Source organism: Hirundo rustica, chromosome 5 (assembly GCF_015227805.2).
Source record: "Hirundo rustica isolate bHirRus1 chromosome 5, bHirRus1.pri.v3, whole genome shotgun sequence".
NCBI lineage: Eukaryota > Metazoa > Chordata > Aves > Passeriformes > Hirundinidae > Hirundo > Hirundo rustica.
This window is the reverse complement of record NC_053454.1, coordinates 65,259,031-65,274,188: the sequence shown is the minus strand read 5'-3', so window position 1 is coordinate 65,274,188 and position 15,158 is coordinate 65,259,031. Positions and strand designations below refer to the sequence as shown.

The 15,158-nt window shown below is 44.4% G+C and overlaps 1 protein-coding gene and 1 long non-coding RNA gene across 7 annotated transcripts; both read left to right on the top strand.

Annotated features, from left to right (window-relative positions):
- QRFPR (pyroglutamylated RFamide peptide receptor) lies at positions 1–14,932 on the top strand. The gene is made up of 7 exons (XM_040065409.2): positions 1–30; positions 711–1,344; positions 9,283–9,441; positions 10,027–10,088; positions 11,269–11,504; positions 11,859–11,956; positions 12,883–14,932. Exons 1-7 carry the CDS (start codon positions 1–3, stop codon positions 13,284–13,286), a joined length of 1,623 nt encoding a protein of 540 aa, XP_039921343.1. The 3' UTR covers positions 13,287–14,932.
- LOC120752574 (uncharacterized) lies at positions 1,357–7,202 on the top strand. 6 transcript variants are annotated; one of them, XR_009207820.1, is made up of 5 exons: positions 1,357–1,784; positions 1,952–1,991; positions 2,230–2,407; positions 3,799–3,921; positions 4,603–7,202. It is a non-coding gene; the product is annotated as an uncharacterized LOC120752574 (long non-coding RNA). The 6 variants fall into 6 exon arrangements; XR_005700757.2 differs by having other exon boundaries at positions 1,952–2,011; XR_009207817.1 differs by having other exon boundaries at positions 1,952–2,407.
- Positions 14,933–15,158: the final 226 nt, after the last annotated feature.

The following is a 15,158-nucleotide window of genomic DNA, read 5'->3' as shown; positions in this document are numbered from 1 at the left end:
ATGAACCAGCTGCAGCCTGACCTGCTGTGGGTAGCATGAGCCTCCCCTCACACAGGAGGCTGTGCTCCCCACAGCGTCATCTGTGTCCTTTACCTCTCAGCCTGATCCGAGCGTGAGGAGAGGTTGGTTTGTGAATTTCAGCACCCACCTTGGGCATTTCGAGCCTTGGCTGGGGAGACACCGGTGAGTGGGGTGCAGTGCTGTGAGGGGCAGTAAGGAAGGTGTGTGAGGGTCTGGGAGGGGGGCAGCTCTGAGGGGAGGTCCCCGCGCTGTGAGGGGCAGTTGTGAAGGAGTCCCAGCGCTCTGAGGGGGGGTCCCAGCGCTGTGAGGGGTTCCGAGGGAGCAGCGGCGCTGTGAGGGGGGTCCCGGCGCTGTGAGGGTGGGTCCCGGCGCTGTGAGGGGGGTCCCGGCGCTGTGAGGGGTTCCGAGTGAGCAGCGGTGCTGTGAGGGTGGGTCCCGGCGCTGTGAGGGGTTGTGAGTGAGCAGCGGTGCTGTGAGGGGGGTCCCGGCGCTGTGAGGGGTTCCGAGGGAGCAGCGGTGCTGTGAGGGTGGGTCCCGGCGCTGTGAGGGGTTCCGAGGGAGCAGCGGTGCTGTGAGGGTGGGTCCCGGCGCTGTGAGGGGTTGTGAGTGAGCAGCGGTGCTGTGAGGGGGGTCCCGGCGCTGTGAGGGGCGGCGATTTGAGGGGGTTCCCGCGCGCTCTTTCCGCACAGAAGCCGCCTCGCGCCCGTCCCGCTCTGCAGCGCTGGGGCCGGGGCGGGCGCGCGCCCGGCGCTGATTGGCTGCCGCCCGCCGCCAGCGCCGCCGCCGCCGCTCCAAGTTTGTGCCCGGGCGGAGCCGCCGCCGCCCGCGCGCTGCTCCCGGCCCTGCGCGCTCCCTTCCCCGCCGCCGCACGGCGGGGTCCTGCCCGGCCGAGCGCCGGAGGGGCAGCGGTCCGGCCGCGGCGGGGCGCGGACGGCGGCGCTGAGGCGGCTGAGGGGGGCGGTGTGGGTCCCCGAGCGGGCGCCCTGCGGTCGCTGAACATCACCCCGGAGCAGTTCGCTCAGCTCCCGCGGCACAGCGACGTGACGCGGGAGCAGTTCATTGCGCTCTACGGGCTGCAGCCGCTGGTGTACATCCCGGAGCTGCCGGAGCGCCCCGAGGTGGCCTTCGTCCTCAGCTGCCTTCTCGTCTTCGGCCTGGCGCTCTTCGGCAAGTGCCTGGTGCTCCACGTGGTGACCCGCAGCAGAGCCATGAGGACCGTCGCCCACATCTTCGTCTGCTCCCTGGCGCTCAGCGACCTCCTCGTCGCCGCCTTCTGCGTGCCCTTTACCGTGCTGCAGAACATCTCCTCCAAGCGGCTCGGCGGTGGGTGCCGGTCCCGGGCCGGGCTGCAGGGAGGGGGCAGAGGGGAGGACGATGAGGGGCAGCGCCGCCGCCGAGACCTCCGTTCCCCCGTCTCTGGGGGACCCTTCCTGCCCTCAGTGAGGGGCCCTTCCCCTTCCCCTTCCCGCCCCTGCGAGGGATGCCCTCTCCATCCCTCCTTCAGGTCACGTTAAAATAACCCAGGGCCATTTCCTGCTTGTATTCCTTTAAAGTTCCGGGGTGCGTGTGGGAAAGCGGTTCCTTGTGTGGAGCTGGCCAAGAAGCCTTGCCGTGCTACCGTCTACCGTCACTATTTTCTCTCTCATTTTTTTTGTTTTTTTTTTTTATTTTTAAACACAGCTAAAGTTCCTCTGACAGCTCTTAGCTCCGAGACAGACCTCCCTAACCTTCTATGAGGAAAAAGAATTTCCTTGGAGGAACAGGTGAGTGAGAGAACATGAAGAATTTATGCAGAAATAATGCATCCTTTAAATTTTCTAAAATTCTTTTTTTTTCTTGGGAACTATGTTGTATTCCTGTTGATGTGAAGAACCTTTTGGCAAAGCTTCCCTGATGCCTAGAAAGAAGGAATTTTTTTTCCCTTTTCTAGGCATCCCAGTTCCAAAGTAGTGAAGAGCAAGCAGAGAAAGGTGCAGTAGAACTGTCTATGGTATTTATCTTACTTTTTTTGTTGTTCTTAAAACAGCATTTGACAACCGTAAGTGGAAAAATAAAAGGGATGGTTTTGCAGCATTAGCAGACACCATCTCGTACAACCACAAATTGAAGTATTTTTTGGAATATTTTGGAATGATGAGGAAAGATGTTGATAAGGTGGCACATTTATGTTTCAGTTTCCAAGGCTTACTGTGTTTCTGTTGTTTGCAGACAGTGAAGGTTATTGTCAGAACATGGAGATTGAATTCCACAACTTCCCGCAGACTAGAATGCTGGGTGGGAATTGGCAGGTCAGAGGAGACTTTTGGAACACGTGTGAGAAATGGGCTTTATTACAGAAACTTCAGTGTGAGAAGTGATGACTCCAAAGCGCTTGGGACTACTGATAGTAAGGAACAACTGTGCTATTTTTTTATGAGCTGCTTTGGGGAAGGTGACCTTTGTGATTCTTCTCTCTCCTAAGGAAGGCTTTGATCTGTCAGCTTGACCAAACATCTGATCAGAATCAGCTGAAGCCTCCGTGTGGGGTGAATTCCCGGAGATAGGGCACGGGCACGTGGGACAGTATGGGGAGAATATGTGCGTCTTTATATAGGCACGTCTCTGTTACTGAGGGTCCCACACAAAAATGTAGAAGCAGTGAAAGTAAAAGGTCTAGCACAGTTACAGCAAATCTCTTCAGATAGTCAGTGTTTGGGTAGCTAAAGTACACCGTTCTCTGGGGATTACTGTGGGTTTTTGCCTGCCCTCTTTGCTGTGCTAGAGCATTTGCAGTGCAAGCGAATCCGTAGGTCTTCTGATCTGGTGAAACCATTACCTTGAACTGACGCAGCGTTGGGAGGACACAATAAGTAATATCACTGCTGGGTGTTAACCCTTTGCTCTGGGGGATGGGGGTGTGAAGTAAAACTGAGGAAAACAAATACATGAACTGATGGTATCCCGAGGGTGTCTGGTTCCCGATGCTGGCACGGTGAAGCACGAGTGGTGATTACAGTTGTACTGCAAATCAGAGCTTGCCAGTCCTGGAGGAGTCTTTTCCTTGCTAGCTTAACTGGTTTACTTTGCCATTTGCCTTTCATCTTGGAGTCTGAAACAAATGTTGTTTTCATCCACTGTAATGCAACATCACCGAGTAGCGCGAGATCCAACTCTGCTAGGAAAAAGGTGATTTGACTTGTGATACATCCTTGGTGGACAAAGTGGCACATCCGGAGCCACTTGATGTTAGAAGTTTCTTGGGGATTCTGAGCCTTCAGTGACTTTATATCTTGATTTACTTGCATCGCTAAAGCAAGCATCTGTACTAGGTGTTGTGAACTGAGATGTGTGTATATTCTGTACGTGTCTTTAATTTAGAGCCAGTTCTTTATCTCCATGCTTGTAGAGACGTGTTTGTGTTTCTTCCCCTTCAGAAACCCACAGAGGAGTGGGAGAGGGGAGGAGAGAACCGCAAACACCGTAATGCCAACGAAAGAGCAGCCGCAGTTTCGGAGCAGCTGAAGCTGTGATTTTTTCCGTAGCATTTTCACTAATACACCCTTAACTTCAGCTGCAGTTAAAAATCTCACTGTGCCTCGCTTTGCCTGATGATCAAGCAGCATTAACACAGACCCTTTAACTCTGTATGGGTAGCTAACTGGAAGCAGCACCATATTGACTAAAAATAGGTTTGGATTGGTGCTGCTTTTGATTCTCTCATCTCTTTAAGAATCTGTGTAGCTGTGTGAGTGTAATAGTGACAGTATATGATTTAATTTCCAAATTTCAACTTTGCAGCTGAAACGGCTGCGATTTCTCGGGGAGCTCGGAATGAAAATCCAGCCTGCTCATCTCTCTTTAATGCAGAAGAAAATGAAGATTGTGGCTTTGTCCTAAACGATCTCTGTGATCATATCATTGGTAAGAAGGATGAAATGGGAGCTCAAGTGGGAATAAATGGATGCACACAGCAATAGTGCGTCTTGGTGCAAGCTGAAGCAGTTGAGGACTTGCTGTCGTATAGTCATAGGCTGGAGGCAGCAGCCGTGGTCCTGTCACGCTGATGACGGCACTGTTAAAGATAAATTTGGGGTTTTGTTTCTGGGTGAAATATTACAACAGTTGCTTTGTTTCCTGACGCTGCTTCGTTAGCTGAGCGGTGTCTTCACAGAGCTGCCTGGGGCGACGGGAGAATTAATTTAATGTCGTGTAATGTATCAGTCCTGGCGGGAGATAAGGGCACGACTTGAGCTTACAGTACAGGCAGCACCGGGCTGCATTCTTGTGAATTTTGCGTGCTCTCAGTTGGAACGTGCATTCTCGAGACAGGGGTGTGGGAGGGTGACTTTGCCTGTCGCTTTGAGAGTCGTGAGTCGTCTGAGGCCCTCCTGAGCACTGAGGTGCCCTCGGGTATCTTGTCTGGCCTCCAGCTGCCGCTCAGGAGAGGGGTGGGTATCCTGTATGTTGCTGTCACGTCTGGTGCCTCCTGATGTGACGGCTTCCTCTTCTCTAAAGGCTTGGTGAAAAACCAAGTGGCACCTTCTACCCAGCTGAGTCTTTAGGGTGCTTCCTGTTACGTACCAAATGTCTTTTGTCAAGCAGTGCGTTACCTTGGAACTTCCCTGTGAGAGAACACAGTGAACATTCCTTGCTGAGGGATGAGAACCAAATCTTGCATCCATAGCGAGAACTGATGTAAAACAATGCCTTGCCCAGGTATGCAGCTCCCTTAAGGATATCATCTCTGCCCTGATGACTGATGTGTCCTGCCCCAAAAACCAGCTTGCTTGCTTCAGGTGAGGTGGAGAGAGCTCATTATAAACCGTGATAGAAATTCTAGTGCAAGGACTTGATCAACAGCTTTTTACCAGAGGAAGGAGTGATTTAATTTTTATCAGGGAACGGTTTCAGGCTTTTACTTTTGTTACGCTGCTAAAAGAAAAAGTGATGCTTGAAATGACTTGAATCACAGTTCCAGGCACAATGTCGGATAATGAAGGCATAAAACATTGTCTAAGGGAAGGCCTGCTTATGTTTGCTGTCTCTGAATCTGTTACTGTTGGGAAAACTGTTCACTGCTTGAATAATCTATGGAGTTTTTAGCAAGCAGTGCATGAGGAATACTTTTAGGCCTCTTGAAAGAGAGAAGCGATTAGTTATTTTCATTCCAAGTGTTCTGCTGAAAGTAGTCCGTATTAGATGCTGCAGTGCTGTCCTGACTGACAGTGTGTTTGTTGGAAGTGTTCTCTGAAAGCCCAGCACTGTGGAAATTTAAGCATTTTTATACATGCTTAAGATATTAATCCGAGTGTTACCGTTATGTAAATTATTCAGAAGAGCCGAGACTTTTCTGTGCTACCACCGGTGCAGAAATGAACACGGTTCCAGTGATTCTGAGGTGATCCCAGCACTTTAGCCTTTAACCCAGCACTGGGAAAACTTAGGGAGTGATATTTCAGTAACCTTGACTGACCCTCACTGAAGTGGACTTTGGTTCTTTGTGTTTGTTTGTTAGTCATATAATCTCCAAACCATGTTGCAAACGGCCACATTTTTACCAGGTGGATTATAGCAAAGATTTAGGACTAGTACGTTCCTTTAAACTCTTCTTTTACTCTGCCTTAAGTCTGAATGCAAATGTGAAAATGGTTTTGATGTATGTGTTTGACACAGCTGTTTTTTGCCTGTCTCGGTCTTCCTTTAATTTCGGTGTATTTACTCTGATGTAGTAGCATGATTAATTTTTTTTCCTCAAAACTTACCATGTCTTCCTTAGAGTAAAAATTGGCACTTTTTTCTCAGTTTTTTCCATAAGGGACTTACAGCTAACAGACACTTGATAATGGAGTTGGATCAATTTCTTCTTGCTGCAGGTGAGACTTGTTCTGCACAAATGGATTAAATTATTAAGTGAGATGTGCATGCATTATTCTGAAATAATTACCTTACTTAACAGTAAATTTCATTTGGCATGTGTAAAGGCCTGTTAATGTTTGTAGTTTGAAAACACAAGTTATATCATTTAAAGTATTGAAAGATCTGGAGGAAGTCTCTGGTAATTATCGAATCCGTTGGGAATGGCTGCTGTAGATTTATAAATAAAACAACGGGTTTGAAAACTAAGAAGAGGCTCGATGTGAAAAGCTTTTGCTCTGCTGCCAAGTACAAGGACTCCAGGTATCTCAGGATGAAATCCCATTCAAACATAGTAAGGATGGCGGAGCTGGATCTCAGGTGTGTTGATGTCAGAATTCCATTGAAGTTGACAGCTCTTCAGTTGGCCCTGACATTCTAAATTACAGTTTATTTCTCTGCCTTTTTCCCCCAAACAAATCTGTTTTAAATACTTCTGTGAAGGAGAGTCGACTTCCTTGCTCAGCAGTCTCTTAACCTCGATGGAGGTTTGAATTTCAAGGCCCTTGAGGGTCTTGTGGTTTCAGAAAATGGGAAGCATTTGTGAGTGAGTGACAGTTCAGCACGAGAGCCCTGAAGGGACATGATATTGTTAGTAACAGTTATACCCAGAGACCAGGTGCATGGTGGCATCAGAACCTTCGGGGAAGCTGAAGTTCCGTTCTATTTTTGCTTTGGGTACACAGATGCTTTGTGAGTCGCTTTTACCTACAAATCATTTGAAAATATCAATTTTGTTTCTCGCTTATTAAAAAAACCTCGTGGCTGTTTTGCTGTGGCCTCCAGGTCCCCAAAGTTGTGCTGTGTGCCTCCGAGCAGGTGTTTCCATTCCGGCCTAGGGTGTCTAGTGGAAAATATCCTTTTGCTTCCCATTTCTGGAAGTGCTAATGTCATTCCTTGTCCAGCTCAGCAGGCTCAACCTGCAGGCATTATGTAGATTTTTGCTTTGAGCCACTTTTGTATAGTTAAAAGTGCTTCCTTCTTGTGTGTTTGTCTTCCAAAAGATGAAATAGGGGGTTTTGGCAGCCTTTTCTCCTGGGAGTTCAGCTAAAGGCATAGTGAGTGGTAGTCTGTGCTCTTTGACAATGTGGTTACTGGGAAGAAAATGAGAAGACATCTGTGAAAAAACAACAGGCATCTGGGAGTTTGGGAGTTCATCTCCCAAATTTGGGATATGCCATTTGGGGCATTCTCTTTGTCTAGTTGATCACCAGCTGGAAATGCAGCAGACTAGCGGTGAAAGTCTGTCTCATTTTGTTACTTGGGTGAGTAGTGGTCATACTTCTTTGCTTCCTAGGAGAATACCCTGGCATGCTGGCGCTTGAGTGGAGGAGTAGTGCATTACAGGGAAATCCCTGTAAGTAAGGCAGGTGTGGCTCAAGTGGACTTAATTAAGTCTGGCCTTTTTCAAACTGTAAGAAATAGCCCGTGGCGAAAGTTTGGGGTGTTTTTTTCAGTTTTGTTTTGTGTTTGTTTGCTTGTTTTCGGTTTTCCCCCAGCTTCAGCACTCAGACTGGAGACTCATTTCCTTAGCGAAACAGGAACTGAAACATTTTGTTAACAAGTTTGCTTTTCTGTTTATTATTTGTAGCAGGAGTCCCTTTGAACTTAGTGCAGCAAAAATTTTAAACCAACTCTTTGGTGACATTCACCATTTGCCATGTGCAGAGTAGGTAGGATTTGAGCTTGCTTTTGGTTTTATCTCCCAACAGAAGTTTAAGCCTGCCGGGTGAAGGATGTGAATTTGACAGGGTGGGTCTGATGCCGTAGGTGCAGCACTGTCTGTGCTGGGTGTAGTGAGAAACTGATGTGATGCTGGGTTAGTAAAATGTCGGCTGTGTTTCATGAGGCGTTTCCTCCACGCGTTACTGAAGCCAAGGAAGAAGCAGGGGGAATTCTATTTCATAAATTGCAGTTGATACAAGAGGTGAGGATGTCTTGTCTTGCTCTTCCTGACGCCCGGGAAAAATACGTCCCAGGTGAAAAACAGACGCGCAGCCCGGTGCATCCTCAGCCATGCAGTTCCTACTGGCCATGCTGCGATTTCATTCGAGGCACTTGAAACTGGGCTACGTGGTGTGTTTTTATTCTGGTTTAAGCCAGATCTGTGTGCACATCCATCTTGTTGCTGGTGTTGAATATGTGCTTGAAAGGTGCTCGATTTCCACCTGTTGCTGCTGGTCCTCTCCTTCCCTTTGTGGAGCCACCGAAAAAGGGATTTGGGGGCAACTAGAATTGGTAAGACCAGCAGAAGCAGAAGTTTCCCTGTTCCGTGTTCCCTTCATGGATTAAATTTTTCAGAGTTTCTGTTTGTTTTCTCTCTGGTTTCTATGCTGTTACTTCTTAAGGTGTCCGTAGCACCTTAAAGCTCGACTGCAAATTGGATCAGATACTTCTTAGGCTGTTTTGAGCTGATGGATTATATCTGAGTGAGGTATAAATAATGGTCTAGTAAGGAAAATAACCCCTGACTGTTGCTGAAATGAATAGCTGGCACTGAACTGTAAGAGTGTCAGGGAGCTGTGGAAATAGGGACAGGGAAAATGATCTCGGGGTCAGAAAACGGGTAAATGAGAAGCAGATTGGGAAGGGCATTAAGGTAAGATTTTTTTACAGAATAAAAAATATACCACTTTCTGAGATGGCTAGGACTCGAGAATACCCATTCTACCCATGGAGAATGGCTGATATGTTAAGAATTGAATGTGGAATTTGGAAAGCTGTGGCAGCAATAAAACTTGAAGTTGCATAAACACAATAGGAATCTGTACAACTTAGAAAATGCAGGCAGGAAATTGCATTTGGTTTGGCACTAACATAATTTGGCAGTCATCAGAGAGAGAGACTTGGAGAACAGAAGGATGGTGAAGAGGTTGAACTTTTCCTCTTACACCCCTTCCTCTATATATCTCACTGGACAGGATGATGCATTAAATGCCAAAGTGTACCGATAGAGTGATAGCTAAACAAACTTAAGGAATGTGTTTGCAACAGCAGAAAAGGTAAACTTTAAAACAGGTAACACTCAGACCTCCATAAACTGCAGAGTAATCTGCCAAAATAAAAGAGTAATAGATGTCTCTGTAACTTGACATGTTTGAAAACAGATGATGGAAGACTTAGTCAAAAGTGAAATAGGAGTAAGTGTCGGACTGGTAACAGGGCAAGTAAATATGTCCTTAGAAATCTTGGCTTTGCAGATGTGTGCAATAAAGAATGGCTGTGAAGATCTGCATTTGACAAATGGCTTAAATAGGTGACTTAGCAGTTTAGATGTTACAATAAATCTGAGAATCTTGGTCTGTTGTTTTTAGTAATGGAGTCTAATGTTAATTAGCTGTTGCATGGCTTACTTTCTGATTATTGCAGGTGCCTTCGCTTGCAAGATGGTGCCGTTTGTTCAGTCCACTGCTGTTGTGACTGAGATTCTTACAATGACCTGCATTGCTTTGGAAAGACACCAGGGAATTGTGCATCCACTAAAAATGAAGTGGCAGTACACCAATAAAAGAGCTTTCACGATGCTTGGTAAGATTTTAAGCATCTCCAGTAATTGTGTATGAGAAATGATCTTCATTGTGGATGGCATGGCAGAACAGAAGGCACTGATAGGACTAGTGATTCAGAGGCAGAGTTAATTGACCTTTATAAAATAGCTCAAGGATAGTGCCTACAAGTACAGTATTTACTAGCCAAAACTCTCACAAGGGCCTTAGCATCTGAAGTCAAAAATGTACTTAACCAAGATAAACCTTTAGCAGCCATTTCTTCTAGTTTTTCTTCAAGAAAGGTTCAAAATGTACACTTAAGCACTGCTTGAGCAGTCACAGGGAAATGGTACTTCCATTGTTACACAAAGAGATTTACTTAATGCTCCTTATGCAGATTAATTGGCTTTTATTGTGGAATATCAATAAATGGAGGTAGTTTGAGAGACAGAAAGCTGGTGTCAAAAGAGCATGCTGTTATTGATGTCAGTGTCGACTGATGTCCTCATAGGAAACTTGTTCTTTGCTACAATTTTCTGCCTTGCCTGACTTTTCAAAGCTGTTAAACTGTTCCTGCCAAATCCTGCTTATTGGACAAAGTATTTAAAAATGTATTTGTTTACAGGCATAGTCTGGTTGCTGGCTCTTATTGTTGGGTCGCCCATGTGGTACGTGCAACGGCTTGAGGTAGGTTAGGTCAAGTGGGGATTTGCTTATTGTCGACTCAGTCCTTGCTACATCTTCCTGTACTTTTAGGTGAAATTGAATCAACTCCTGTGAAATTAGAGGGGGATAAGGGAGGTGGAGTTTTGTTCTATGTGCCAGCCTGGGAAAGGCTAGGGATTAGAACTTAAGTGCGCTGGAAGAAGGAATACCAACAGGGACTAGTCATGCCTGCTCTCCCTAATCACGTCAAAGAACAGTAATTACATCTGTGACTGCCACTGTGGCTTTTTTTGGTTTATAGGTGCACTGGTACACAGCAGCAGAGGGCTTAGATTGCTGTTTCAGGATGACATAGTGCTCCCCAAGATCTGGAAGAACTGTGCTTAGTTTAAAATTAATTATCTGCTCATTATAGTTGATGAGTTACCACACACGTTTGGGGGTTAAGCAGGACGCTTGGCAGAATCTGCTGCTTGTGAGTCTGATGTCCATATAAATTTTAAATGTTTTTGCTCTTGGTTGGCCAAACGGCAAAATTGCAAAGGTGTGTTTGCAATTGTGGGACTGGGGGAGAAGTGTGATCTGGGCTGGTACACTGGGATCTGATCCCATAAATGAGGCCTTGAAATACAGAATTTGCCACTCCAGCTGAGGGAGGTTAGGTTGGATCCTTTAACCTGTCAGTGCTCTCTTTTGTCACCCCTTGCCTCACCTATGGCACCTTGGTGCTGCCTTGGCAGTCAATTTAAGATTCTTTTACATTGCTGCTTTACACTTCATTGTAAATGAAAACTTTGGGTAAAATAGCCTTCTGTAATTTGGAAGTAATCTGATGCTTCTCTCATGTCTACAGATTGTAGTGGGTTTGTGACACACTTTATTTACATATATATGTTTTATATTCTATATAATAATAATGTTCTTTCTTTTAAAGTGGCTATACATCCATCTTTACTTGCAAAATGTGTAGCCAAGGAGCCAGGGGGTCTCCTTTGAAGTGCAAATCAGAGCCTCTCCCAGCCTCTCTTTGTCAATTTGGATTGAACCCACCTTGATGTGGAAAAGTGCTTGGAAGAATTTTGTCACTTTGAAAAATCTGATGAATATTGGTTGTTCCATTAAGAGCAAGGAATATCTGAATGTGCTTGGGTTTTACACTTGGGATAAACACCTTAGTGACTCATCTTTACATTTGTTACAGGTTAAATATGACTTTCTATATGAAAAGGTGCATGTTTGTTGCTTGGAAGAATGGACCAGTCCTGTTTATCAGAAGATCTATACGACCTTTATTCTTGTTATACTCTTCCTTCTTCCGCTGATGCTTATGCTTTTTTTGTACACTAAAATTTGCTATGAACTCTGGATTAAGAAACGAGTGGGAGATGCTTCAGTTCTTCAAACCATTCATGGGAGTGAAATGTCTAAAATATCAAGGTTTGTAAGCAAAATACACTTGGAAATTTGACTTTTAGAAAGCTTTTTTCCTGACTTTTTTATTCCTCTTGAAGAGGGTTGAAAATGCCTTGCAAGGCGTGCTAATGTCATTCTGCAAAGTGCTCTGCTGTCCTAAAAAAGAGAAATAAAGTGCTAGATTTAGATGATGTTGCTTTTTTTGTTTTGTTTTGTTTCCAAGGGAATTGTGTACTTCTGAGCATTCCTTGAGGGTTATATTTGCATCTGCCGCCATCACAGTCATGAACACAGTCACAGATCTAACTTTTGAAGAGAGATATGTAACTGCCAGCCAGTTCCCAGTGATTTAGTGTGGAATTCTTGGTGCAATTTCAGGAAGAAGAAGCGAGCAATTGTTATGATGGTGACAGTGGTGTTTCTCTTTGCAGTCTGTTGGGCCCCCTTCCATGTGATCCATATGATGATGGAATACAGTGAGTACCTGCCATATCTCATAGAATAAAGTCTGGGGTTTTTGGATTTTGTTAGTAATGGAACTTCAGGTTGTGAAAAGGTAATGGTGCTACAGCATTCAGCTCTAGAATACCTTCTGCTAAGCAGAGGTTGATGTTCTGCTTATAAGAAAGACTTAAGGAAAACCAGGACTATTAGAAGGGTGAGCATCTCTGTAGATTCTTTCTTACCATGTCTGCTATGCTGCCCTCATTTGCTGAAAGGTCAAAAGTACTTGGCTGGAAGGTCAAAGTTATTTCTGAGCAAAAAACCCCTTGAAGTTTTTTATTATATTTAAATTAACTGTTTTGAGTTCAAATGAAACATTTATCCCTTTTATTGAGATAGACATATTGGACATACAAATACTGCTCATCACAGTGATGATACCCAACGAATCCAGCTGGAGTTTTTCAGTGCTCTTTACTGAAAACCAGCTTGGAAATGCTTGTTGTGTTGGCTTTTTTTGCTATTTGCCTTATTCTCTGGGGTCTTCCACTGTTCATCTTCCACCTGCTCCATGGATACTGGGGCAGCCTATGTGCAGGACCAAGAGGAAATTTTCAGTAGTTGTACTTTACTTGCTAAAAGCAGGAGCTGTTTCTTTGTCTCCTATGAAAAATAAGATTGTAGCAGACAAATCAATAGTTCAGCCAGTCAGCTTTTTTGGCTCATGAATTTTCTCTTTTAGTTGATTCTGTTACTACCTACATACAAAGCAGGACTGTGTGATAGAACTTGATTTTATCTTGTTGATGAAGCTCAATTGCTGATGTTAAGAATTTCTAGCATGGGTTTTTGTTCATTCTAAACAAAAACTTATAATGCCAAACTGGGTATAAATAGGCTAAAGAGTAAGTATTTATGACATTCTGTGCTTACAGCACATTTCTCTTCTCCTCTCCAGGTAATTTTGAGAAGGAGTATGATGATGTGACAATCAAAATGATCTTTGCAATTGTCCAGATCATAGGATTCTTCAATTCTATTTGCAACCCTATTGTGTATGCTTTCATGAATGAGAACTTCAAGAAGAATTTTCTCTCTGCCCTCTGCTTCTGCATTTTGAAAGATGGCACATCCCCAGGCAGGCAGCTTGGGAACTCAGGAATTACCATGAGGCTGCAAAAGCCAAGTGCATCTCGGAGAGGTCCTATGGGTTCGGATGAAGGCAGGAGGGAGGCATTCAGTGATGGCAACATTGAGGTCAAGTTCTGTGATCAGCCAGCTTCCAAAAGGAATTTGAAAAGGCACCTGGTCCTGTTCAGCTCTGAGCTTACTGTGCACTCTGCAGTAGGAAATGGACAGTAGCATCACAAGGGGCTTGGGAATGGAGAAGTTGTTCTCTTTATGATCATTTCAATAAGCCATTTAAAAGAGTTTCCTACTTTGCATGCTGAAAGGAGAGGGGGAAAATGATGCGTAAACTCTAATAATGTTGGGATAGTGGCTGAGAAAATGTAATATTTATTTTGTAATGACGAGGAGTAAAACTTTGGAAAACAACACAACACTATGATTTCCAGGAGAAAAAAAAAAAATCTTCCTGAGCTAACTTAGATAAACAAAACAACTGCTGCTTGTTCCATTTATTCCGTGCCTGAACTATACACAGGTGAATGCCAGAAGACAGGAACTATGTAGAGAATGTGCACCTTTTTGGGATGACTTGGAAGTTTGACATGGGGCTGATGTTTTAAGATCTGCTCACTGCAGCTTTGAGAACAGAGCAGCTTCAGATCTGAGTCCAGGAAGGATGGAGACTGAGATGCAATTCTATCTTTTAAAAAAGAAAGGGAATATGAAAGAGTTATCCAGAACATGACTGAAGAGATTGAAGATTTAAACATCACATGGATGTTTCAATTTTGGTAACAGAAAGCATATTGATAGTTAACAATTCATACATAATTACAGTGCTGTTTTTACAGGTTAATTCTTGCGTACAAATTTAAATGCCATAGTGCTGCCCTGCAAACGGCATTGTTTGCTGCAAAATGGAGAAGCTGAAAAAGTGCTGTACAAGAAAGTGCAGATGCAGAAGGTGTGGCTGTAAACACTGAATTGAACTTCCAGTCGTCCTTAGACGTGTGACTCTCAGGTTGAAAGGGTGGTGTTGCTGTTTTCTGGAGGGTTATAGGGGCCCGATCCAGAGCCAGTTGGGACTTAACAGATGATTTTCAATGGAATATCATTGCCTTTTGACCAGACACTTCTCTGAAGACATGCTTGTATTTTTCTGTCTGTCCATCATCTTCAAAGGGGATTAATTGCTGTCTGAGAACTGGGCCAGTGCTTTGTGATTTTAGGCTTCACAGTAAAGTGTGGGGTTGATATCTATATAAATTTTAAATATTTTTGCTCTTGGTGGGCCAAACTGCAAAATTGCAAAGGTATGTTTGCAACTGTGGGACTGGGGGAGAAGCGTGATCTGGGCTGGTACACTGGGATCTGATCCCATAAATGAGGCCTTGAAATACAGAATTTGCCCCTCCAGCTGAGGGAGGTTAGGTTGGATCCTTTAACCTGTCAGTGCTCTCTTTTGTCACCCCTTCCCTCACCTATGGGACCTTGGTGCTGCCTTGGCAGTCAATTTAAGATTCTTTTACATTGCTGCTTTACACTTCATTGTAAATGAAAACTTTGGGTAAAATAGCCTTCTGTAATTTGGAAGTAAAGTAATCTGATGCTTCTCTCATGTCTACAGATTGCAATGGATTTGTGACACACTTTATTTACATATATATGTTTTATATTCTATATGATACACTCCTGTGCAATGACAGAAAGTTCCTGACTTGTCCTGAGGGCCAGGAATTAAAAATTTAATGGGTTATTATCACAGTTTTCCTCAGCAGTTGTAATAACTGCGTGATGGTGAGAACTGTGTGTTTGGATAGAATCTATGACTGAAAACTAATTTATTTTAAGCTGTTTATTTGCACTGCTAATTTCAGTGACAGATTTTAACAAGCATTTAACCAAAACTTCCAAGCATCTTATGTTTTTGTTTTGTCTTACCTGCTTCTCTTGTTTCATAAAATGTTGTGTCAATTAATAACCGTTGAAGTATTAATTTTCATTAAAATTCCTTTACGGCTTTGTTGGTGCTGTTTTGCACTAGGGGGTATCTGCTGTAAACTTCACTTTGAGTCTCTCTTTGTTTAAAGATTCATGTGAGCT

What these genes read in the sequence shown, in the direction of transcription:
- QRFPR (XM_040065409.2), top strand. Translation starts at nt 1, where the DNA reads ATGAACCAGCTGCAGCCTGACCTGCTGTGG. An exon ending in CTCCTCCAAGCGGCTCGGCG is followed by an intron (nt 1,345 to 9,282) that starts GTGGGTGCCGGT and finishes TGATTATTGCAG; the next exon opens with GTGCCTTCGCTTGCAAGATG. An exon ending in GAAATGTCTAAAATATCAAG is followed by an intron (nt 11,505 to 11,858) that starts GTTTGTAAGCAA and finishes GTGCAATTTCAG; the next exon opens with GAAGAAGAAGCGAGCAATTG.